Source organism: Streptopelia decaocto, assembly GCF_964273445.1.
Source record: "Streptopelia decaocto genome assembly, chromosome: 2".
In the NCBI taxonomy this organism is placed as follows: Eukaryota; Metazoa; Chordata; class Aves; order Columbiformes; family Columbidae; genus Streptopelia; species Streptopelia decaocto.
This window is the reverse complement of record NC_138655.1, coordinates 117,400,005-117,422,367: the sequence shown is the minus strand read 5'-3', so window position 1 is coordinate 117,422,367 and position 22,363 is coordinate 117,400,005. Positions and strand designations below refer to the sequence as shown.

Sequence of the window (22,363 nt, the reverse complement as noted above, 5' to 3'; positions counted from 1 at the left end):
CAAGCAGCTAGAGTCAGGCTCTTTCTTTTTATTACCCTCCTCTCAGTAATTACTGTTGTCCTAGATTGTCAGTAAGCCTTTTCATAAGGTTCAACAACTTGGATGTCTGTATATATTTAGCTGAGTAGGAGATCCGAAGCATTTCTGAAACACCTATTCCCATACTATCTATGAGTCTGTAGCGCAGGGTGAGAAGGAATTAGGAGCTGCCTGCTCTGTAACTATATGACTGTCCTGTTTCTATCACCCATTGTTTAAATGCCTGGAGGACCAGAAATGAATTTTAATTTACAGAGTCACTCCCTTGAAGTCTGTGATGGAAGTGGGTCTTAGAGGCAATAACCGTATTCTGCAATGTTTTTATATCGGTAAAAGACCAGGACATTCTTGCCACATGAAAACTGTAGCAACCGCCACTGTTGTTGCACAGGGAGTGTCAGCAAGTACTGCTCAATTTGTGTTTGTACATGTGATTTCCAGAGCTTCTGCTGATGCTGGTTGTTGTTACTGCAAATAGAGCTGTTACTCTGTGTGTGTCAGTCTCTGCATTTTACCAAATACCTCGTGTTTTGAAGCAGGGGTTGATCACTCTAATACTTACCAAGGAAAGCAGACAATAACTCATAAGTTAGTATCTGGGAGTTTTGTCATGACAGCCACTGATAGACAGACAGGGAAGAGAAATCTCCTATGCAGAGTAACCTACTTTTTATTCTTTCAGTTCTGCCACCAATCATGGAGATGAAATTTGCTTAACTCTTTGTTTGTACAAAGGCTGCTTTATTGTAAGTGAAAATCATATTGCTTTGACAGATTACAAAGAAAATGCCCGTAACAGAAGCAATAATATATACATCCTTTGCAGTTTCTGCCTATTAAAGATTCATTTTGCTCCCGGTAACATTTTGGGTTTGCTGAGAGACACACGAGGAGTTAATGGCATTGTGAAGAAAGCTTTCGTTACAACAATAACATTGCTGTTGCTTTGAACAGGTTTTGCACAACCTTCTCTCGCTATTAGTAAGCCGAGACTGTTAGAAGCATGGAGAGGCTTCAGCATCCACGTGCACCTCAGCCCTGGGTCTGTAGATAATGGGTCCTTTGTAGGATGGCTCCCTTTGCTTCCCTTGCCCATGGCAGTCTGAACTCATGAGTCAAGCAGGAGGTCTCTGCACAAAAAGCCCTTCCTGACTCCCTACAGTGAAAATATTGGCCAGGTACTGCTCAGGGTGGCTCTGTTTGTCTTTCTGCAAGGTCCGAGGTAGCAGAGGCCAAGAGGGGTCAAGCGCCAGACTGAGTTCGTTGCGCGAGGTCATTTGCTGTAGAAATGTGAATGCGCAGCTCAAAAGTTTCCGCTGGGTTTTTGGCAATTCGGACTTGGTCCGAAGCTGGCTAGAGCCACTGGGAACTTTTCCACAGGCTTTAGATCAGAAGTTACATAAGTTTGTGTTGTTTAAAGGAGGTGACCCGGGGAGGCTGAACACCAGAGCTGACTCGACAGCCACATGCCTGCTCGGCCAGGTCATGCAAAAAGACTGTTCTGAAAGTGCCCATGAAATGTCCCAGGCAGCACCAGGGGGTATTAACTCCTAAATGATGAGGCCTTTTAATACTGTGCTATGCCAGGACACTGGCTCCTAGCAAGGGTTTCTGAGGTCCTGAGATAAAACAGTCAAAGAACATCAGCTGCTGGGCCCAGAGTCACTTTGTTTTTCTGGTTTGGAGGGAGGCAGTTCTGCCCCCTGCATGCAAATAAAAGGGTCATGAGGAAGTTCTCAAACAGTAGGACTCTGCAGATTTCTTAGTTTGGGAAAGCAAAATACTCCTAACCCCCAACTTTTCTGAGACTTGCTGGGGACATCAACCGTACTCTTTTAAAACACTGCTGTAAAGGAACTCAATTTTCTTCATGTACACAGCTGTACACACCGTTTCTGGACTCCTCACATGAGTGTACAATGGGAAGAAGCACTGAAGGGAGGTCCTGTTGAGATTTGAACCATTACACCATGTTGTCAAGAAGTTTTTATGGCTAAATGCACATCAGCACCCTCTGTGTACATTCTCCTCTCACTTTGCTGTGCTTCATCTTTGAGTTAATTCGTTTTGTACTTAATACTTCTTGGTGCACTGTGCAAGACCACAGGATGACACAGTTCACACCACAGAGGCATCAGGTAGATCACGTAAATCAGCCTTCTTGTTAGGGTTGGATGGTTTTAATGTCATCATAAAATTAGACTCCAGAAGTGGGGATTTGACACGCAGCATTTAAAAGCCTAACTAGTTTGACCCCTTCTGAGCATGAGCTCCTACACCTTAGAACTGTCTCCTTGTGAAAAAGCTTGCGAAACGACCTTTGAAAATATAATTCATTATTATTATTTACTTCAATGTGCTTACATCCGTCTGTATTACCCTTATGCCAGCAGATAGTAAGGACTGCCAGTCCTTACCCCAAAGGGCTCATGTTCTAAGTAAGATGAGTGCTAAGAGCCTCAGGCAGCCAAAACAGAAGGATTTTGGCAATGAGCTTCAGGACTGCACTTTGAACTGACCAAGAGCCTCTGCTATGTACCATCTCATCCGGGATATCAAAACTTCAGCCATGACAACTTAATAGCAACCAGAAGGTTTCCTTTCAGTGGTTGTCTGATAGAGGGTAAGCTGAGGCAGTGGGGGGTGATTCACGTTGTCCCCACCACAGCCCTTCTCTCAGTGTGGGTGCATTTGTGAAGCAGAAAGAGAGGTTGGGAGGGGAAGAAGTTTCAAGGGGTTGGTTAAGTCCATTTCTGTGACTAATGCCTCCTGTGCCTTAGTAGAGAAATTCAGAATATCCTTTTCCTAGGCTTAAGCCTAAGTTGCCAAACAGGGCAGTCTAGTATCAGGGACCTCAATAAGAGTCCCGCTTTGTAAGATATCCTCAAGTGATAGAAAAGCAGGAGCTCTGGGCAATCATGTCACTGCAAATCTGGCCAGAACATGTTTAGGTGATGATGCAGAGCATCTGAAAATACCAATACCAGCTTTACTTTTTGTTTTCCAATTGGCTGTTGATCAATTCTAAAGCAAATTAGTACTACTTAAAAGGGCCAGAAAAGCCCACTGTGAAGTCCTTATTATCAGCTGGTTCTCCCTAAATATACAGCACTATTTGCACAATGACCTACTAAGCAGAATATTTTTTCAGTGGTTAGGGGCACAGATTAGCTCTGGTTGTCACTGAAGGTGTCACTGTGGTCCATTCAACCAGTAAAAAAAGAGTCTTAAGAAGCTGTAGCTTGTGGGGTCACAGTGGCTCTGCAGAGGCTGCTAAAGGGACTCTAGCACATGAGCAAAACCTGACTGTCACAGCCTGAGACAGCCAGATGTCATGGGGGTTATGGTTTATTGTCAGATAAATTACTTCTGCTGTAGTGTTTCCTTTGAATAATTATTCATACTTTACAAGCCACCTACAGGTGCTGGCTAAATGCATCTGGCTTCCCCTGCCTGATGTGTAGTGACCTGCTACCACAGCAGGCTGTCCCAGAGAGATTATAAATCTTGATAGCAGCAAGCCTCTGATTTATCAGTATTTCAAGAAGTAGAGATAGGTATTAGGTAGGTTTTTAGTCAAAGATCAGGGTTTCTAACCCCAGGGCACAATCTGTAGAAGAGCTGACAACTTCCTTATTCCTTAAGGAATATCCTGGAGAAGAACATTAACCCAAGATTTTTCTGTGCATGAGTTGTGAGAGTGAGTAGCTACACAAAGAACACACAAAAATTTTAGCAGGCGTTACAATCGTTATAATCTAGTATCTCGTAAGATCTGCCAATGCACTTTATCTTGTGTGCTCAGAACAGCAGGCCCAAAGTTTCCTGAAACATTATCTCCACACATCAAATCCAAAATAAATCGTCATCCTTTCCTCTTCAAATTTGTTCTGTGGCAGTAACTCATCTTGGCATGAAATATTAGCCATATGGACAGTAGAATATCTGCTTTGACCTTGACCTCAGAATAAGTGCTGCCAAAAATGTGAAGATAACTCCTGCTTTTCATTTCCAAAAGTGATGCTCCACAAGTATAGCATGATATGCTCTCCTGGTTGCATCTCCGTGTAAAGAATATGTTTTTCTCTTAGACTAGGTGTTCTGCTAAGAGTATAGTGTCTGTGCTTGGCTAGGAACTGGGAAGCAATTATTGAGACAGTGATTTGTTTGGCAGAGATATTTATTTCAGAATTTTTTTTAAAAAGAGCTAATTTTAGCATCAGGCAGTGAAAAGTGCATTGCTTGTAATTGTCTCTCACTATGTTATCAAGTCCATGTTTTTGTTTTCTGGATACTCTGCGAAGCAACAGGAGGCTGCTGGGGGCAAGAGGAGGTGAGTTTTGCTGATTGCAGAGCTCTGTGCTGTTCTGGTTCAGAAATGTTGTTCAGTGATCGAAGCAGAGCACTTAGCTGGACAGGAGGAATAGGTACGGCTCCTTTGGAGAGTTTTTGCTATGTGTATGGCACTGCTTACAAATGGGTGTGAATGATGCACAGGACTCAGAATAAACACATTCCATGGTATTTGCATCTGACCAATGTGCAACAGAGCCCTAGGGCCCACTGGGCACATAATCAGAGATGTTATTTTCCCAGGTCTTGGTCTTCCTTTTCTACTGGTGCCCATAACAGATATTCCCAAGTGAGGTAGAACTAAATAGCATAACAATGCTCATGGAGAAAGCTGGGAAGGGTGGAGAAGGAGGCAGGAAGGTATTCCACAACAGTCTTGGCTGGAAGGTGATCATTGCCCACTTTGGAGTGTTGCAGCTTTGATTTCTGATTTCTTAAGACTATGACAACATCTTTCACCTTAATGCTGCTGGTTGAAATCCACACTAGCACAGTGCTAATGCTGCCATCTGATGATGCTCAGTGGACTTTGCAAAATGGATTTATTCCGTGTGCTTCCTAGTGGGCAGAGATACACATTACACTCAACAGCTTCAACATATGGAAATGGTGACGTGTGATTGATGTGGTCCCTGCAGTTCACGCTAACTCAGGGTGCATTAGCCCTGCATCTCGGGGAGGCTTATGCTACTGCAGCTGCCCACGTCCATTATCTGGAGTAGGAATAAATGGAAGAATCGGTGTTCGCAGCGGTGTGAATCTGGCACCTCATGAAATTTTGTGCACTACGAAGTGTGGCGGGAGGTGAATTTCACACAATCCAGTCCCACAGTGCATGTGAGCACAGAACACGTTGCAACCAAACATTGTACAAGGTTGAGAAGCACAGTTGTGTTAGATTGAGTCTGATCCCTAATAATCACATGGCTTTTTAAAATGGTTGTGACAGCTATGTTTTCTTCTTCATTTTTAGTATTTTCCACTAGAAAATAGTGACTAGATTTTCTGAAGTTGCTAAATAAAGGACAGCACATATAACCCAGGAAGCCCTCTCATAAGACATTCCTTCTTGACCTAATTGTCAGCAGGGGCTAAGCAGCTGCTCTCTCAAAAAGCAGATTGCTTAATGGCATCCAAGACTAGAGGCAGCCAAATGTCAGATTTTGCAGCCAAAAGAGTGAGTGGACTAAGGTTCCCCATAATGATGCGGATGTTCATCTGGAGGCCTCCTGGCCAAAACAAAAATAAAAAAATGTGTTTTGTTTCTACCCCTAAGGAGTAGGATGCTTTGTAGCTTCTATAGGGAAATCACCTGCCTGTGACACTTTCAAGCACTGTCCTGAGTCCCTGCTCCAAGCTTCTCTCTCCCTTTGCCACAGGGATTCCCTGTGACCTTCACATTCCCACCTTGCCAATCCCACGACCACGGGGCCACCGCAGCACCTGTGGATTTTCCTTTCTCTTCCTACTTTCCCAGAGAAGCCAACAAAGTTGGATGCTAGCTCTGCTGTCCTTCTGCAGAACATGGAAGGTATTCCTCCCTGCCAGATGCTCAAGCCGTGCTGTTCCCTGTCCGCTGGTCCCTCCCTCATATCTCACCCCCTCTCTGTGTTTTCTCCTCCAGGTGTTCTACTGATCTTGGCACTGACAGAAGAGCTGGTGTTTTCTGTTCAGGTACTGTCTCCCACTGTCTCCTCCTCTCAGGGCTTCCCGATGGACACTACCACTATCGCAGCCATGGGAACAACACCTCGCCACAAAGAGCGCCATGCAGCAGAGCACCTTCCCACGTCCACTCACGCCATTCCCCATCCCGTCAGCCTGGCGGAGAAAGCCCTTTCCACCGGGCAAAAGCAAGCAAGCGGCCCTGGCCTCGGTGGAAAGGAAATGTATCATTTGTACAACCAGAGTGCTTTGTACTCGGGACAGACTCGCCCCAAGGGGAAAATATTCCAGGTTTTCAAAGGCAACTTCACAGAGTCCTCAGAGCCTTACCTAAAGACGACCCTGCACTCTCCCTTCCCTACCCTGAGGAGCACTTTCCCAGACCACCCGTTTCAGCCCCAGACCACAGCGTCCAGCGATCCCAATGGCACGGGGCTGGCAAGAACTACACACTCAGACCCTTCTCCCCGCCGTAACAGCTCGGGAAACCTTAGGGAAGGAGAGCGAGGAGGTGGGGCCAAGCTAGTGGTGCAGGAGGCAGATTTTGCCACCACAACTGCTGGACCATCAACTGATCCTGAAGCAGTGTCGGTGCCTTTTAAACCCACCCGCTACGGCGTATGGGATATGCTGAGCAAAACCAACTCTTGGGTAACCTTGAATCTCAGTACAAGTGTCCCTCTGTTTGCTGGCCCTGGATCTGCAACAGCAGCAGCGGGTCACTCAGTTCAGACCAGTTTTGACGTCAGCATCTCCTCCACGGCAGCCGGAGACCCCAAGGGACCGGCTCCAACGCAGCACAGCGCAGTGACTAATGCGACCTTGCTGGGCAGCGCTCTCTCCGCAGCGCCCGTCACGAGGTTGTCCAGCTCCATTTCCACCGCTGGCTCCACCGCCACCGGGAACTTCCTAAACAGACTAGTTCCTGCCGGGACCTGGAAACCTGGGGTGCAAGGAAATATCTCCCATGTCACCGAGGGAGACAAACCCCAACACAGAGCAACCATCTGTCTCAGCAAGATGGACATTGCGTGGATCATTCTGGCCATCAGTGTACCTATATCCTCATGTTGTAAGTTAATTGCCACTTTATTTTGCTTGCTTTTTCTCTTTCCTTAAAATTCTGATTTCGGCCCATGATTCCAGGACCAGATGGAGAGCTTGAGATGGATAAGAAGCAATCACTAGACAGCTAACATGCTCACCAACCAAAGTGCTTAGCTCCAGAATGCAGGACTACCATGTTTACACTCAAAGCATACTTGCTCCGTTGCTATTAGAAATCACTTAGTATTTTGGGGCCCACTGTTTGAGAGTGTAACACAAGGTTGAACCAGTCTAGAAGGCGAAGCAGCTTTACTTCAAGTTATTTAAGCTTGTAACAAAAAAATTGTACAAGTCTTTAATCTGGGAACTACTATATTCTGCTCTGGAATTGAGTTTTAAAGCCCCTTGCTAGCCCAAAAGATTAATGACAGTTGTTATGACTGTTACCTTAGGAAACATCAGTTTTCCAGCACAATAAAATATTCCATTGCAGGCAGTTTGTGAACTATGAGATTTTTAAAATCGGATCACAAAATTGCTAGTTCCCTCCATTTTAATTCTAACTTCACAGCTGCCAAGGGAGCAGGAAGAATTTGAAATCCTGGCCTTCAGACAACTAGAAGTCAGCCACCTGCAGCACCAGGGCAAGTTGGGTTCCCAGAGCTGGCTTAGGGTCTCATCATTTGACTCAGTTACAAAAAATACCTGAGAAATTATTAGAAAGCTCATGGGTGGATGCCAAGGTGTCCCCTGCTTACCTGGGTTATATCTGACAGGTATGACAACATGTTCTCTGGGGTTTCACTCCACAGAGCCAAGAAGGAGCCACTGAATGGGTTGTGGGCTGTGATTGTGCTGATCTGTCTGGAGCGAAACAAAAACATTTCCCAGCCTGTGCTGCCGGAGGAAACATGAAAGGGTGGCAGCCAATGATATTGAGTCTTAATCCTGGTATTTACAGCTAGGAGCTGTACTGAGCTCAAGGCTAGGTGAGCTGACCGAGCCAGTCTCACACACAGCTGACTCCTGCCAAAAAGGACAGTGCTGCCCTCTCGGAGGCACAGCCACCTGGTCCTGCCCCTCTGCCTCTGCCCACACTTGACCTGACACCTCTCTGAGCCACTTTCAGGTTGCTAAAGTGGCCAAAAAAATATTCACTTTGCTCTTTGGGATTTCCTGTCCACCCAGTGAGCTGAATCAGCTCCCCGCAGGGTCAGATGGGCACAAGACCTGGAGCATATGAGGCTGCAGGAATGCACACCTGGAGAGGGAACAGCTCTGACCCTTTTGGCAGCTGCAAATTGCTGGATGGGCTCAGCATATTTGTTAGACTTTTACCTCTGGGACCACTGGTTCTGGTATTGCCAACGTGATTAAAACCATAAGTGATAACAAAGTTTAAATCTAGAAGATGGGCAATCAAAATAAAGAGAAACCAAAGCAGAAGTATGCAGGAGAACCTAGGGTATAGCAAGTGCAGCATGATGAAAAGCAGCAATATATGATGGTTTGATGAATAGTCTATCAACCAGTAGAAAGAAAGGATCAAATAAATCCAAACATTATTTATTGGGCCAGTATTCAAAAGGAAAGCTGATCTCGATGGAAAGCAACCAAATATAAACCACAAAATCTAACACCATACAACACAAGCATAGGAAGCATGACCAGTGTGTAAACTGGTGTATGTCTCTGCCTGCAGCGTGCCATATATGAGCTAATAACTAATGGTAGTTTTTGCTAGTAGTAATAATAATATGATGAGTCTGTTGGCAGGACTTCTAACCCAGTATTCTTGAAATAGTGGTGTTTAAACTTCTCTTCTTCTGTACCATAACAGTATGCGTTCATAGGGCTGTGCCTATGCTGTTTCTTATATTTGTAAGCTTCATTTTAGAAAAGGCAAGTGTTATTTTGAAAATTGTCTTATACCAGCTCTAATACAACTGTTTAAATGATTTAAATATTTAAGTCCTGCTTTTGGTACCACATTGCTGAGGACAGTCTTTAGTGGGATTCTCCTTTTAAAATCTGAGGATCCTCAGACTTATTTCAGGGTTGAAATAAATGGTAGGCAGGCATTTAAATGGAGGTAGGTTTTTTTGGATCTGGCTGAAGTGCCTGGGGAATTGCTTTCATCCCAAAGTTATGCTGTTTCAACTATGTCAGAATAAAGTGGTGTTGTACAGGCATAGATTGTTCCCATAGGAGAAGAGAAATTATTTCCTCTGGCATCTGTGTGTCTTCTGCTGCAGGTGTGTGGTGTGGGGTGTGCAGTGTGGGTGTATGGTATGGGGTGTGCAATATGGGGTGTGCAATATGGGGTGTGCGAAGGGGACTGTCGCCACCTCCTGGGCACAGGCGCCTGCAGCCGAGGACAGAAAGCTCCCCACTGGCATTTGCTCATCATTTCTGGTCTAGAGGGGGCTGATGCTGAAGAGACAGATGAGGAGTACGGCCATTTGGATTTCTTTTCATCTTCGAGGGCCGAAAATGTTTTCTCACAGCTGTTGTGGGCATGGACTCAGGAAACACTGTCCCGCTCCTGCCTTGGGATGTTGAAAGGTGGAGGCATCTCGGGTATCAAGACTCAGCCCCATGCTGTGAAATGCCTGAGCTGCCTTAGGAGGGAACAAGCCACAGAGAAAGTCACTGAGGATTCCTCTCTCTCATGGGAGGTTGTTGCTGCCCCATAGCTGTGGGCTGGTGGCTCTGGTGCTCAACCTTCAAGGCTGCTGTCCAGACCCACCGATGGGGACAGCAAGTCCCAAACTACTGCTGAGACACCTGGGAGAAAGGATGAGGTCCTGCACCAGGGGAGAGGCAGCCCCGAGGCACAGAAGTTACTAACAGACCCTGGAAATAAGTAGAAGGAGGTGAGGAGAGACAACCGGAGCCTGTGTGTGGCTGCAGAACTGCAGGAATCTAATTAACACAGCTCCCTCCTCCTGCTAATGAGGAGTGCCTCTGAACTCACTTGCTGACCTCTGGGCTGTTTCCAGAGTCCTTGCAGAGCTGCGTGGCAGCCAGTGCATCCCTTCTCTGCCAGGAGCCCTTGTGCCTTTCCCCATAATCCCTCCCCTGTGCAAGGGCTGGCAAGGAGGCTGGAAAAGCTTGCCTTGTCAGGTGCTTCTGGGCACAGCTCCTGCTGCCCGAAATCGTCCAAAGGGAAAACACAACACGATGCTGCAGAAATTCATGTCTCCCTCTCAGACATGTGGTGCACTAGGGCCCCACATGCTGCTCGCTGTCACACCTTCTATTGACAGGGACCTGTTACATGAAAACCTGTAGGTGTTTTAACTTCCGTAGCAGGGGAAGTGACCTGCTCGAAGGTGACCACAGGAGCCTTTGGCTCCTCTTCCCCACTGGAAGAAGTGCCTGGGATGCTGAGACATGAAGAAGAAATTATTTCAGGCTAGAAAAGACAAAGCAATTTTTTACAATGAGGGTGGTGAAACACTGGCCCAGGTTGCCCAGAGAGGTGGTAGATGCCCCATTCCTGGAGACATGCAAGGCCAGGCTGGACGGGGCTCTGAGCAACCTGATCTAGTTGAACATGTCCCTCCTCATTGCAGGGGCTTGGAGTAGGTGACCCTTGAAAGTCCCTTCCAATCCAAACTATTCTATGATTCTAGGAAAGACCCTGCCAGGTCCCACCAGCTCTGCTGGTTGCGTGGGTCAGTGGCTATAGCACTAGCCTGAAGACCTGAGCTTCAAGAGCTCACCTGCTGAAATAAGAGATTTGATTTAGCCTGTCTGTCCTTACAGGACGTATTTCTGTAAAGATGCACAGGTTTTTGAGCCCCACTGAAACCCCTTAAAATGCTAGCCAGAAAAATAATGCTTTGAATAGGAATGCGCAAGCCATGTCTGCTGTGTGAACCTGGGGAAGTCATTTCACCTCTGGTACCTCAGCTTCAAGGTATAAATAACAAGGGTAATGTTAACGCCATTTGAGGGCTGCAAATATGAAGGACTCTGTATCATTACATTCCCAGAAAAGCAAAGTAATAGATAACACTGATATCAGTGTTTTCTGCATGTGACAGTTTAAGTTGGTTTTGGAGTGTCCTTCAGGCAGCCTTGAACATTTTTGTGCGTGTACGTGTGTGGGTGCCTGTCTCTTCAGGGCAGAACAAGGTACTATGTGAATTCATTTTAAACCCCACTGTCCTGATCCTTGGGCTCCCAGCACTTACGTCTCTCTAATTACAGAATGACTTGAAAAAACGTGGAAGAACAGAAAACTTGCAAATCAGACGTGCAGAAGTCAATTAATTCAGTCAGTTCTGCTGACACGGGAAAACGCGAAAGGAAGGCTGAGCCTCCGAACACAGACGTCAGCAGAACTCAAAGAATATATGAAGAATTGCCTTGGACCTAACCCCACTTAGCTCACATTTCATGCACTGGGACGCTTTCCAAAATTATCTCACCCACTTTCGTCATCACAAAACCTATACACATTTGCTTCCCAGTCTGAAGTGAGAGAGATCCCAAGCCCTGAGTCTAATCCCCAGGTGTGAGCTCAGGCTAAGATGGAGAAGAGCCTCCTGTCTCCAGATGTAAACAGCCATGGTCAATAACCAAATCCATTGTGATACCTGTATCGTACTACTATAGACAGCCATAGTAAATGAGGGAAATTGAAATAAATATGGGAAAACTACTATTTTAGTAATTGAGGCAAGCGTTCTATAGAAATTTAGTTTATGTTATGATCTGCAGGCACAGAGAGGAGCAAATTAACATACTTTGGTCTGAATATTTCCTGACTTGCAAGTGCTTGCACTGTCCAGGTCTGTTAAGATCATGTTTTACATGGGAGCTAGAGAGTGGGGGGCATATGCAGCTGTGTAAGATTGGTAAAATATTTAAATGAATTGAAAGAAAAGACAGAAGACTGTCAGGAGACTGTAGGGAGTTGGTATGATCTCATTACACCACATTTATGAGGCCAGTATTGAAGATGGTGTATAATCCTGTTGGTTTATGTTTAAAAAAAATAAAAAGATTGGAAGGTTAGTAAAGAGCCACGTGAATGATTTAAGAGCTGAGAAATGCAACACAACTCCACTTGTGTGATCATGTAGTCCAAGAAGAGGCTGCAGCCCACATCTATTGGGTACATTTCTCACAGCAGAAACATAGTGGAAGCTTTTAATAAAAAAGACAAAAGGGAATTGAGGAAGTGGCAGTTGAGACAGGAGGTATATAGGTGACAAGGGAAATGTAAACCTGTCCCATGATGGATATTAAGCATTGAAACAAACTGTGTGGGAATATGATGGATATCCAGTCACTCCAAGTCCTTAAATCAAGCTGGGTGTTTTCCCGTGGGATGTTCTATATCTTAAATACAACTTATAGGCTGGGGATCAAAGTTATCAGGCAGAAAGTCTCCTGCTGTACAGGTGAGAGTAGATGATGGACTTGTTTCCACCAGCCTAGAAACCTGCAGATCTAAGAGCATTTTGTTTTCCCATTTGTGGGATGTATTATGGCCTGTTTCATGGGTGAGAGGACAGATAATGCAGACATAATTTGCCTTAGGGCCAGAAAGAGGCCAGCGTCAGAGCCAGAGCTCGTCAGCAGTTCATAGCCCCTGAATACGTGGGTTGACTTTTCTCCCTCCAGAGTAGCAGCAGCTCAAAGGATACGGGTTACAGGGGAACCCTGTTCCTAGTGTTGTTCTGGAAGCAAGCAGTCCTTTTGCTGGCTACATTAATTTCACTAAAATATGCCCCCCAGAAGGTAGTTAATATGAGATGAAGAAGGAACACCCTCATTCCAACCCTGCTGTCCTTTCTCTCCCTCTTAAATCAGGTCTTCTCTCCTTTGGATTGTGGCAGCTTAAGCAGACAGGCTTCTGCTAAAATATGTTATATTTAAGGAAGCTCAGGAACCCATTTTCCACAGTCTTCCATCCGTTTGCTTGTTTGTTCACTGAGGTCAGAGGCCAACAGCATAATTAAGGAAAAGATCATTATTGCTGTATAGCAACCATATCTGCACCTGGCAAGGCTGTTTCCTGCTGGCAGAAGCAGAGATCTCTCTTGACTCAGTGTCACCAGCTTTCCAGCCCCTAAAACCAAAATCCAGTACTTCTCTGTCAGCAGACACAACATTTTATAAGCTGTAAAACTTCAAGCTTTCAAAATATTCGCACAGCAATGGAGTTGGCTTTACTGGGGCTCTTGTATCCTCAAGCAACTTCAGAAATGCTCTGTGCCTTAGGGAGCACTTAGAATTATAGAACAGTTTGGGTTGGAAGGGACCTTCAAAAGTCATCCAGTCCAACCCCTCTGCCATGAGCAGGGACATGTTCAACTAGATCAGGTTGCTCAGAGCCCCGTCCAGCCTGGCCTTGAATGTCTCCAGGGATGGGGCATCTACCACCTCTCTGGGCAACCTGGGCCAGTGTTTCACCACCCTCATTGTAAAAAATTTCTTCCTCATGTCTATCCTGAATTTCCCCTCCTTTAGTTTAAAACCATTACCCCTTGTCTTATTGTAATAGGCCCTGCTGAAAAGTCTGTCCTCATCTTTCTTGTGGGCCCCTTTTAAGTACTGAAAGGCTGCAATAAGGTCTCCCTGGAGCCTTCCCCAGCTGAACAACCCAAACTTTCTCAGCCTGTCCTCACAGCAGAGCTGTTCCAGCCCTCTCATCATTTTTGTGGCCTCCTCTGGCCCCTCTCCAACAGGTCCATGTCTTTCATGTACTGAGGGCTCCAGAGCTGGACACAGGACTCCAGGTGGGGTCTCACCGGAGCAGAACAGAGGGGCAGAATCACCTCCCTCAACCTGCTGGCCACGCTCCTTGTGATGCAGCCCAGGACACAATTGGCCTTCTGGGCTGCAAGCACACGTTGCCAGCTTATGTCCAGTCTTTCATTCACCAGTACCCCCAAGTCCTTCTCCATGGGGCTGCTCTAAATCCCTTCATCCGCCAGCCTGCATTGGTACTGGGGGTCACCCTGCCCCAGATGCCAGGACTTTGTACTTGGCCTTGTTGAACCTCATGAGGTTCACATGGTTGAGCTTGTCCGCGTCCCTCAGGATGGCATCCCATCCCTCAGGCATGTCAGCTGCACCGCTTGTTACTGGAGTACCAAAAAGCTCCACAGTCTGTTGGCTCTCGCTGGCAGTGGAGAGGATGAAATGTAGGTCCTGCTTCACCTTCTAATCTTAACGAGGCTGCAGGCTGGGCTGGGACATGGAGAAGGTAGCAGGAAAGTAGGGAGCGAAGATGCAGCCCTTGGGGAGGATGGGCATTTCCCTGCACCCCACGAGGTGCCTGCCTGCAGCACAGCAGCTGGAGTCTCCCTGTTGGGCTGTCAGCAGATGAAGTTATTTGCGATAGAAAGAGTGAAGCAAGAATAGTCAAAGATAATAGTAAGTTGGATGATGACCTGCTGTTTTTTAAAACATGAAGGAGCAGTGCGGGAGATTTTTCCATTAGTTTTGGAAGATTTATAGCATCAGCTCACCTTTCCCTTTGAATGAGATATAAACTGCCTGAACACAAACCCATTAAATTTTTTTCTTAGTAGCTTATTCTTGTGTTTTTAAATAGAGCTCTAGACTTGCACTTTTGTATTGCCATTTTATGTGGGTAGATGGGATAAGAAATTAGACCCATGGCATATGGGGAGCTGCAATGTTTGTCAAAACAAACAAAGCAGCTTTGACCTCTCTGCAGTCTTTTCTTTCCTCTGGGCTATAATTCTAAGAAATAATTTTTGCTGTAGCTGAGAAAATAATATGTTGTTCTGCTTCGTGAATATTTTCTCTCCTCTACCATGAGGGGTTAGAAATAATGGAGTGGATTTACAGCAGGGCATTCCCTCTTTCACAGGTACAAATCAAAGAAAGTCCCTGCCCAGCTACCTGTCTGTCTGTATAAATCAGGTAGATTACAAGCACAACGGGTTAGTTAATTCCACAGGTGTAAGATAAGCACACAGAGCTTATGCGCGTCTCCTCTGAACAAACCCTTGTGCACACCTCAGCTTCTGCCTGAGCAAGGACCAGCGGGAGCAGAAAGTTTGTTACAGGGAGTTTGCTTGACTTTCCTAAAATTGCCAAGATTACCCATCTGAATTGCAGCAGAGATGACTAAATGGAAAGCAATTCCGGAAAATAATATTCCACCGGCTTCATGTTCGGCCTGCCTGCTGGGCGAATGCTATTCTGGCAGCTCTGTGGGCCAGGGGGTCCTTGTAGCCTTGAGACAAGACAGACAATTTGGAACAGGCTGCCCAGGGAGGTGGTGGAGTCACCATCCCCAGAGGGGTTTAACAGACGCAGAGATGAGGTTCTTAAGGAGGTGGTTTAGTGCCAGTGTTGGGTTAGTGGTTGGACTCTATGATCTTGAGGGTCTCTTCCAACCAAAATGATTCTATGATTCACGTGCTGGTCACCTCGTCTTGCCTAACTGCTCCACTTTAAGCTCAAATATTTCACCTTGCAAAAGCTTAAGTGTCTTCTGCAGATAAGGAAAAAAAAAAAAAAGCCAGGCTCAGGCACCCCTAATGGCCTGGCAAGAGTGGGGAACGGATTACTCTTATCAGTAGATCCCACATACTGATAGAGCTGATGGAGACAGGCAGGAAAACCCCAGCTCTGGCAATAATGCTCTACTGGAAGCGTAAGCTACATGAGACAGGTGCCGGAGGGGATCTCCACACCACCTCACCAGCGCCTCATCCTGCCCAGGAGCCCATCTGTTCCCCTTGCTGGTCACTGATGTTTTGGAACATGGTCACAAAGTAGCCATAATCCAAGTTATGAGTGACGGATTACAGAAGCTTTTGATATTGAAGATGTGCAACCACATTGCATTTATGAATTTGGTCTTGGAGCCTAGAACAGGAGTCTCTCGCTGCCTGTTTGCTAATGTGCTCATCGCTGCAGCATCTGAACATGCTTGAAGCAAAAAAGATCTGCGCAGAGGCATCTCTCGCGGTCCTGGGGAATGCCCCCTCTCCTAGAGGCTCTATAAATCCCTTTTTAGGTATTAAAATACCATCAGTTCCAACACCAAAGCTTTTCATTAGCCAGGCAGCCAAATCTTTAAAATTATAAACTCACCTCAAAAAGAAAGTAAACACTGTGTATTCTGCCAAGCCCAAAGCCTCGTCTGCTTGGCACAGATTCTGACTTAATTGTGTGGGGTTTGTTAGGAGAGAGCTAGATCTGACTGAGAGTGAATGGTATAAACAAAGGTCACCAGCCCTTTCCTTAAGTAACGTAAAAGAATCCATGATACTGATGAGTCCTTACTGAAAGGAAATAACCAGATTTTTGGCATGTTTCTGTTGACAGCAGTTCTGCTGACAGTCTGCTGCATGAGGAGGAAGAAAAAGACATCTAACCCAGAAAACAACCTGAGCTATTGGAATAATGCTATTACCATGGACTACTTCAACAGGCATGCTGTAGAGTTACCAAGAGAGATCCAGTCCCTGGAGACTTCAGAGGTACCTCACTTGCAGAAATAGTGTCTGAAAACTGTAACTGAAGCCATGCTGGGGGAAAAGGAGAGGAAGTCGTATTAATAAAGCCTTGAAATCCCTATGCGTATTCAGGGAAACAGCTTTTCAAGAAGGACTCACCCCTACATATGTGTAAAATGGTCTAAATAAGTCACCAAAACCAGATTGCCACCCTGTTCCCAGCCATTGCAGATATGTTCTGCATTGCTGTGCGGTCACAGGAGTTAACTACCTGTAGGTGAATTTGTTCCTGGGTTTCTCTTCATTCTGAGCCCAGGGCCAATGTCTGGCCATACCATGACTGCTTAGGAGAACGCTTTGGGCTGGCTTGTTACTGACAGTCGGTCCTTCTAATCTGCCTGTTGTCCATGTCTCACACAGCATCAGATAAAGGGGGTAGCAGGCATTAATAATGCAAATTAATTTGGTGCATTTATGTCTTGGGAGCTGTCTGTGCTTTCTCAAATACCAGTTCAGTGAGTGAATGTTCCCAGTAAATGAAGGATCAAAACATCAATATATGAGAGTGTGTGGTAGTGGTGTATACTCATCAGCCCGTACTTAACAGATTGGACTGGTCCAGTGGGATTATTCATGTATTGGTAAGTGATCCTACAGATAGAAATGTATTCCCTGGCCTCAGAGACAGAGAAGAATAATTTAACTTAGTTCAAAGGTATTTAAAACCTAGAAACAGTAGAGAGTTTGGATTTATGCTAAAGTGATTTTCAGATCAGCTAGTTGACTAACTCATCTCATTAAATTAAAACAAAAAAGTGTTTGGAAAGGAACCTCTGAGATGTGATGATGTGATTAGACAAGCACTCGCAGTTGCTTTATTAATCCCACTTTACCGGCAATCATGTTGCTCAAGCTAAGGCAGAACCTGGTCTCGGCTTACCAAGAACCGAATGATAGGCCTACACACATATAGGATGGTCTTCAAAAGCTGTTGTCTGAGTCATTTAAACCTGATTAGAACATGACTAAACTGGGGCATGCTTGGGTAGCTCAGAACCATTTTTTTATGGTTTTCTGACCTTAAATAGAAGCTGAAAACGCATCTTTGAGGAGTCAAGATGAGCTGATAGACAGGAAGCTGTTGGAATGTGTCATGAAAGTGCAAGGGAAAAAAAAAAAAAGTGAAAGGTCAAATTCTGCTAAGGGACCTGAAGTTTGGTGCATCTGACTTCAGAGTCCCCAGGCTGAGAAAGAATCAGCCTGACTATCAGAGGAGCTCTTCACTCACAGCTCCTGCTGCCTGAAGAAGGGTAAAACTGGCTCATCAAACCTAGCTCTCCAAGAACTGAAGCCCACAAAATTTAGGCACTTTTTGAAGATTGGGAGAAGTGATAAAAATACCAGTCCATTCCTCCCATGCATTGGCACAGCAGAGTGCCCTGTGTGCTCATGGGGGGTGAGGGGTGGGAAGTGCTCACCCTGCTTCTCTGTCTTTCTCCTAGGACCACCTCTCCGAGCCACGCTCTCCCGCCAATGGCGACTACCGCGACAGCGGGATGGTCCTCGTGAACCCCTTCTGTCAAGAAACGCTATTTGTAGGACACGAGCAAGTCTCTGAAATATGACCCCACAGCTGCCCGCGTGTTGCAGTTTCATCTCTACTGTCTCCAAATTATAAATAAATATATATATTATAAATATAACCTTTGTGTAACCCTGAATTACAAGAAATGTTTTCAGCTTTTCTTTTCTCCCTCAGAATTGTCAACCCCTTTTTTATAAGTGTGGTAAAACTTTACAGAACAAACTGTGGCTTTATAAAATAAAGGTATTTCTAAGCAAACCACCTGCCATATGGACTGTTTTCTTCACCGTCATTTACAGTCTGCTGCTGAGTATACTTGGTCTGGAATAATATTGGGGAAGGCTGGTTTTGGTGGAGAAAGCATGTGTTGGGTAGAGCATCCTGCATCCTACACGACATCATGCAGCCTGGCCATGAACATTCCTGCTCGGTGACTGTCCCTCCTCCTACTGTAAAATTACTTCAGTCCCTCCTGTCCCTTAGACTGCTAAGCTGGAATACAAACCAGTCAGGACCATCTCGGTTGCCAGAAGCAGCCCGTATGGTCCATGCACCAGTCTTGTATCCTCTGTGTGACTCTGGCAGTGCCTGAGCACCTACTGGGATGAGCCCTTCAGAGTCTCCCTTCCAGCTGAATGCTACCAGGGTCTGCAGGGGGAGAGCAGGGAAGCTGAGTTATAGTGGGATGACAAACTAACCTGCTGTACCCATGGGACCCAGGCCATGTGAGACAAGGGCAAACCCCTCTGGGTAGTAATGTTGCCCCATAACTTTGTTATGTGTTACCTTCTTCAGACTTAAACAGGAGAAACAAGTTCCAGTTTGAGCTCCAAAAGTGTTTCACAGGAGCAGGGACCAGAATGACCTTTTTTCCTGCATAAATCATAGAATGTTTGGGATTGGAAGTGACTTTCAAAGCTCATCTAATCCAACCCACCTGCAATGAGCAGGGACATCTTTGGCTAGATCAGGTTGCTCAGAGCCCCATCGAGCCTGGCCTGGAATGTCTCCAGGGATGGGGCATCCACCACCTCTCTGGGCAACCTGTGCCAATGTTTCACCAAATGTCCTAACCACGCTACACATTGGATTCACAGCTGCTCTGCTCCAGCCCAACGAGTCCTGAATTATTTCCTGCAGAGCAAACAGCCTCAAAAGATGGCATGTAGAGTGTTCCTTCAAAGGAACAGAAATGTCCTTTAAATTTATCAGCAATCTTGAAATCTGGTGACAAGGAACTCCCACCAACTGAAGCTGCAACTTTGCCCACATTTCCACTTCCTCACTCTTTTATTTATCTTGTGTGCTTAGACTGCTAGTGCCACTGAATCAAGTTGCCTCATACCCCCTTCTTCTCTCTGAGACTTTCCTTCCTCCCTTAGGAATGGAAACTGTGTGTTTCAGACCAAAACAGCATTTTAGACCTACCCAGTTAAGTGTTAGATTGCAGGCTGTATTTGTTAGGGGAATAGTAGCAGTGAATGAAGCCTAAATGGTGGATTATTAATAAAAACAGGTTGTTACAAGGAGAGGCTAACATGGAATGACTTTGCCTAAATCGATGCTCTCTCTTTGAGTAACCCAGAACTGTTACCATGGGACCAATTTTCACTTTACTTCTCAAATTGCCTTTTTTGAATTGTTCAGCAAGTGAAATGGCCTCCATCCTTTGAGGTCTTGGATGTCCTCTCCCCACCTCTGGCCACCAGTCCTTGTATGTTATTTCCCACCTTCTCACTTCATCAGGAGCAGGCTGGGAGGCAGCCTGGAGGTTACCCCTGCTCTAGCTGGCTGCTCTGTGCCACCAGCTGCTCAGGTTTATCGCCTGGTTGCGTGAAAGCAAAGTTCGAGCAGGACAGGGTTATCATAGCGTCATTAACCATATGCCTTGTTCAAGGTGAGCCACAGCTGCTACCAGAAAAGGGAATTATAGCAGCGGCACATCTGGTCCAGCTGTTCCCACCTGCTGACAGTGTCTCGCTGGATGTGGTTAGTCAGAGCAACCTGACAACTTTACTAAATGATGGCTGAAATCTGACCAAGACATGACTCCTCTCAGGACCAGGGTCCACAGAGGCACTGTCACCCCTCCTTTCTCCCTGTCCCACATGTGCACTTGCTTTGTGCCCAGGCACAAATCTAAGTGTGTGCCACAGGCTTCCTAAAATGAGAAAACTGTAATGTTGTAGGGGATCTGATAGATACTTGCTTTTCTTCTCAGAATCAGAGAGTGATGCACCACTTCCCTACGAGGTGACTGGGGCAGGCAGGAAGACGTGGCTGGGTATGGTCATGGATGGGCACTTTGGGAATATATCTTTTCACCATGGGATAAAAGCTATGCAATACAATACCTGCGATCCTCATGATCAAATACTAAACAGCCTCCTGGAAATCACTAGTTGATTATAAACTTCCTGAGGGTCTTGCCAAGAGTGAAAGCAATCCCATGAGGGCCTTCGTCTTCTATTTCAACAGGGGAGTGGAAAGAGAGAATGAGGTTACAGAGAACTAAATTCAGTTCTTTGCAAAAAAGTCCATAGTTTTACATTTGTTTTCTGTAGGTGCTATTGCTTTTGCAAGGCAGATTACTTTTTTATTTGACACAGAGCAAATGCACTGAAAATGTTGTGTAAGAAATACTGGAAGATTCCTGGCATTTAGCCAGCACAGTTTGCTTGGTAATCTAAATGCAGAATGCCTAGAAATTAGCCAAATATATTTGCAAAGCTGTGCAGCTGAGATGCTGCACTATTCCCAGGCTTCAAACAACAGGGAAATGGTGACCTCGCAGTCCTCAAAAAATAAGCAAAACAAACTCCAGCCACCAACCCGGCAGGCCAGGATTAGGTGCCCGCAGAAGACAGGAATTTCTGATTGTATTCTATCTCACCAAAGTCTCACCGTCACCCCTGTACAAACCTCCACCGCATTAGGACAATGCCCATCATCAGCGCATTACAGGCGTGCCTTTCATTCAGTATTGCGGCTTTTCAGTACTTAAAAGGGGCCTATAAGAAAGACAAGGAGAGACTTTTTAGCAGGGCCTGTTGCAATAGGGCAAGGGGTAATGGTTTTAAACTAAAGGACATTCAGGCCTGACATGAGTAAGAAATTTTTTACAATGAGAGTGATAAAACACTGGCCCAGGTTGCCCAGAGAGGTGGTAGATGCCCCATTCCTGGAGACATTCAAGGCCAGGCTGGACGGGGCTCTGAGCAACCTGATCTAGTTGAAGATGTCCCTGCTCATTGCAGGGTGGTTGGACTAGATGAGCTTTCGAAGTCCCTTCCAACCCAAACTATTCCATGATAATGTGCGTACAAAGGTGTGCACATGGTAATCCTGCACTGGAGTAAGTCTGGCACCCCGGCTGTGAAGCACCCCTATTCATAGGCAGAAAAAGCTATACCTAACACTGTATAATTACATATCCCACTGTAGCATGAACGCATACTACTTAAGTGACTATAAACTACCCACCTGATCACTAGTTGCTAAGTGGCAGCAGCATAAAAAGAAGAGCAGGGAAAACTCCCTCATCCCGTGCCATAAGTTGTTTTGCCCTTTTCTTTGGGTTCACAGCTGCCTCACTTTGTCACCACGTTATGCAGCCAGAGTGAAATGAGGCCTTGTTGAACAGACCAAGTGCAGTTGATAATGTAATGTTAAACCGGCTGAGCAGGAGTGGACATGAGGGTGCATGTCCCTAGATAAAATCTGCTCAGTTTGGGACAATGTGCCTTGGTCGGGTGGTGAAGCCAAAGCGCAGAGAAATCCAGAAGCTGCAGCAGGGCTGAGGGAGCATTTGAGGCTCTGCGGCAGCGAAAGGCTGGCTCAGCTCAGGTCAGCTATGGCATGGCTGGCTCCTCAAAACTTTGGGTTTTGCTAACTTTAGGTAAGGTTTTGCTGCAGGAGACTTTGTCTGGAATGAGCATGGATGCGAGCAGCTAATGTGTTTGTAATACACATCTAGATACCTGTGGGTATAGGGCTAGGAAATCATCTGGCTGTCACCATAGAAAACACCGCTGGTATTTTAACACGTACGTTGTACTGAATCCCCATCCCGCTGTCCCTGTAAACACCATTGTGCTTTTCATCTGCCACATTTGCAGCAGCAGCAGCAGGGAGATTTCCCCTGAAATGGGATTGCTGACCCAGCGGCCGCCCGGACAATGTGATGGGCGCTCCCAGGCAGCACAAAGCCCTC

General features: G+C 45.9%; 1 protein-coding gene across 6 annotated transcripts in view; it reads left to right on the top strand.

The window, feature by feature from the left end:
• Positions 1-18,401, top strand: part of TMEM108 (transmembrane protein 108) — a 252,886-nt gene extending 234,485 nt beyond the window's left edge. For all 6 annotated transcript variants that reach the window (XM_082044525.1, XM_082044530.1, XM_082044528.1 and 3 more), the window contains 3 exons: positions 6,017-7,129; positions 16,435-16,589; positions 18,068-18,401. In XM_082044525.1, coding sequence (XP_081900651.1) covers positions 6,017-7,129; positions 16,435-16,589; positions 18,068-18,190 — 1,391 coding nt within the window. In that variant the 3' untranslated portion in view covers positions 18,191-18,401. The remainder of the gene's footprint in view (positions 1-6,016; positions 7,130-16,434; positions 16,590-18,067) is intronic.
• The last annotated feature ends 3,962 nt before the right edge of the window (positions 18,402-22,363 follow it).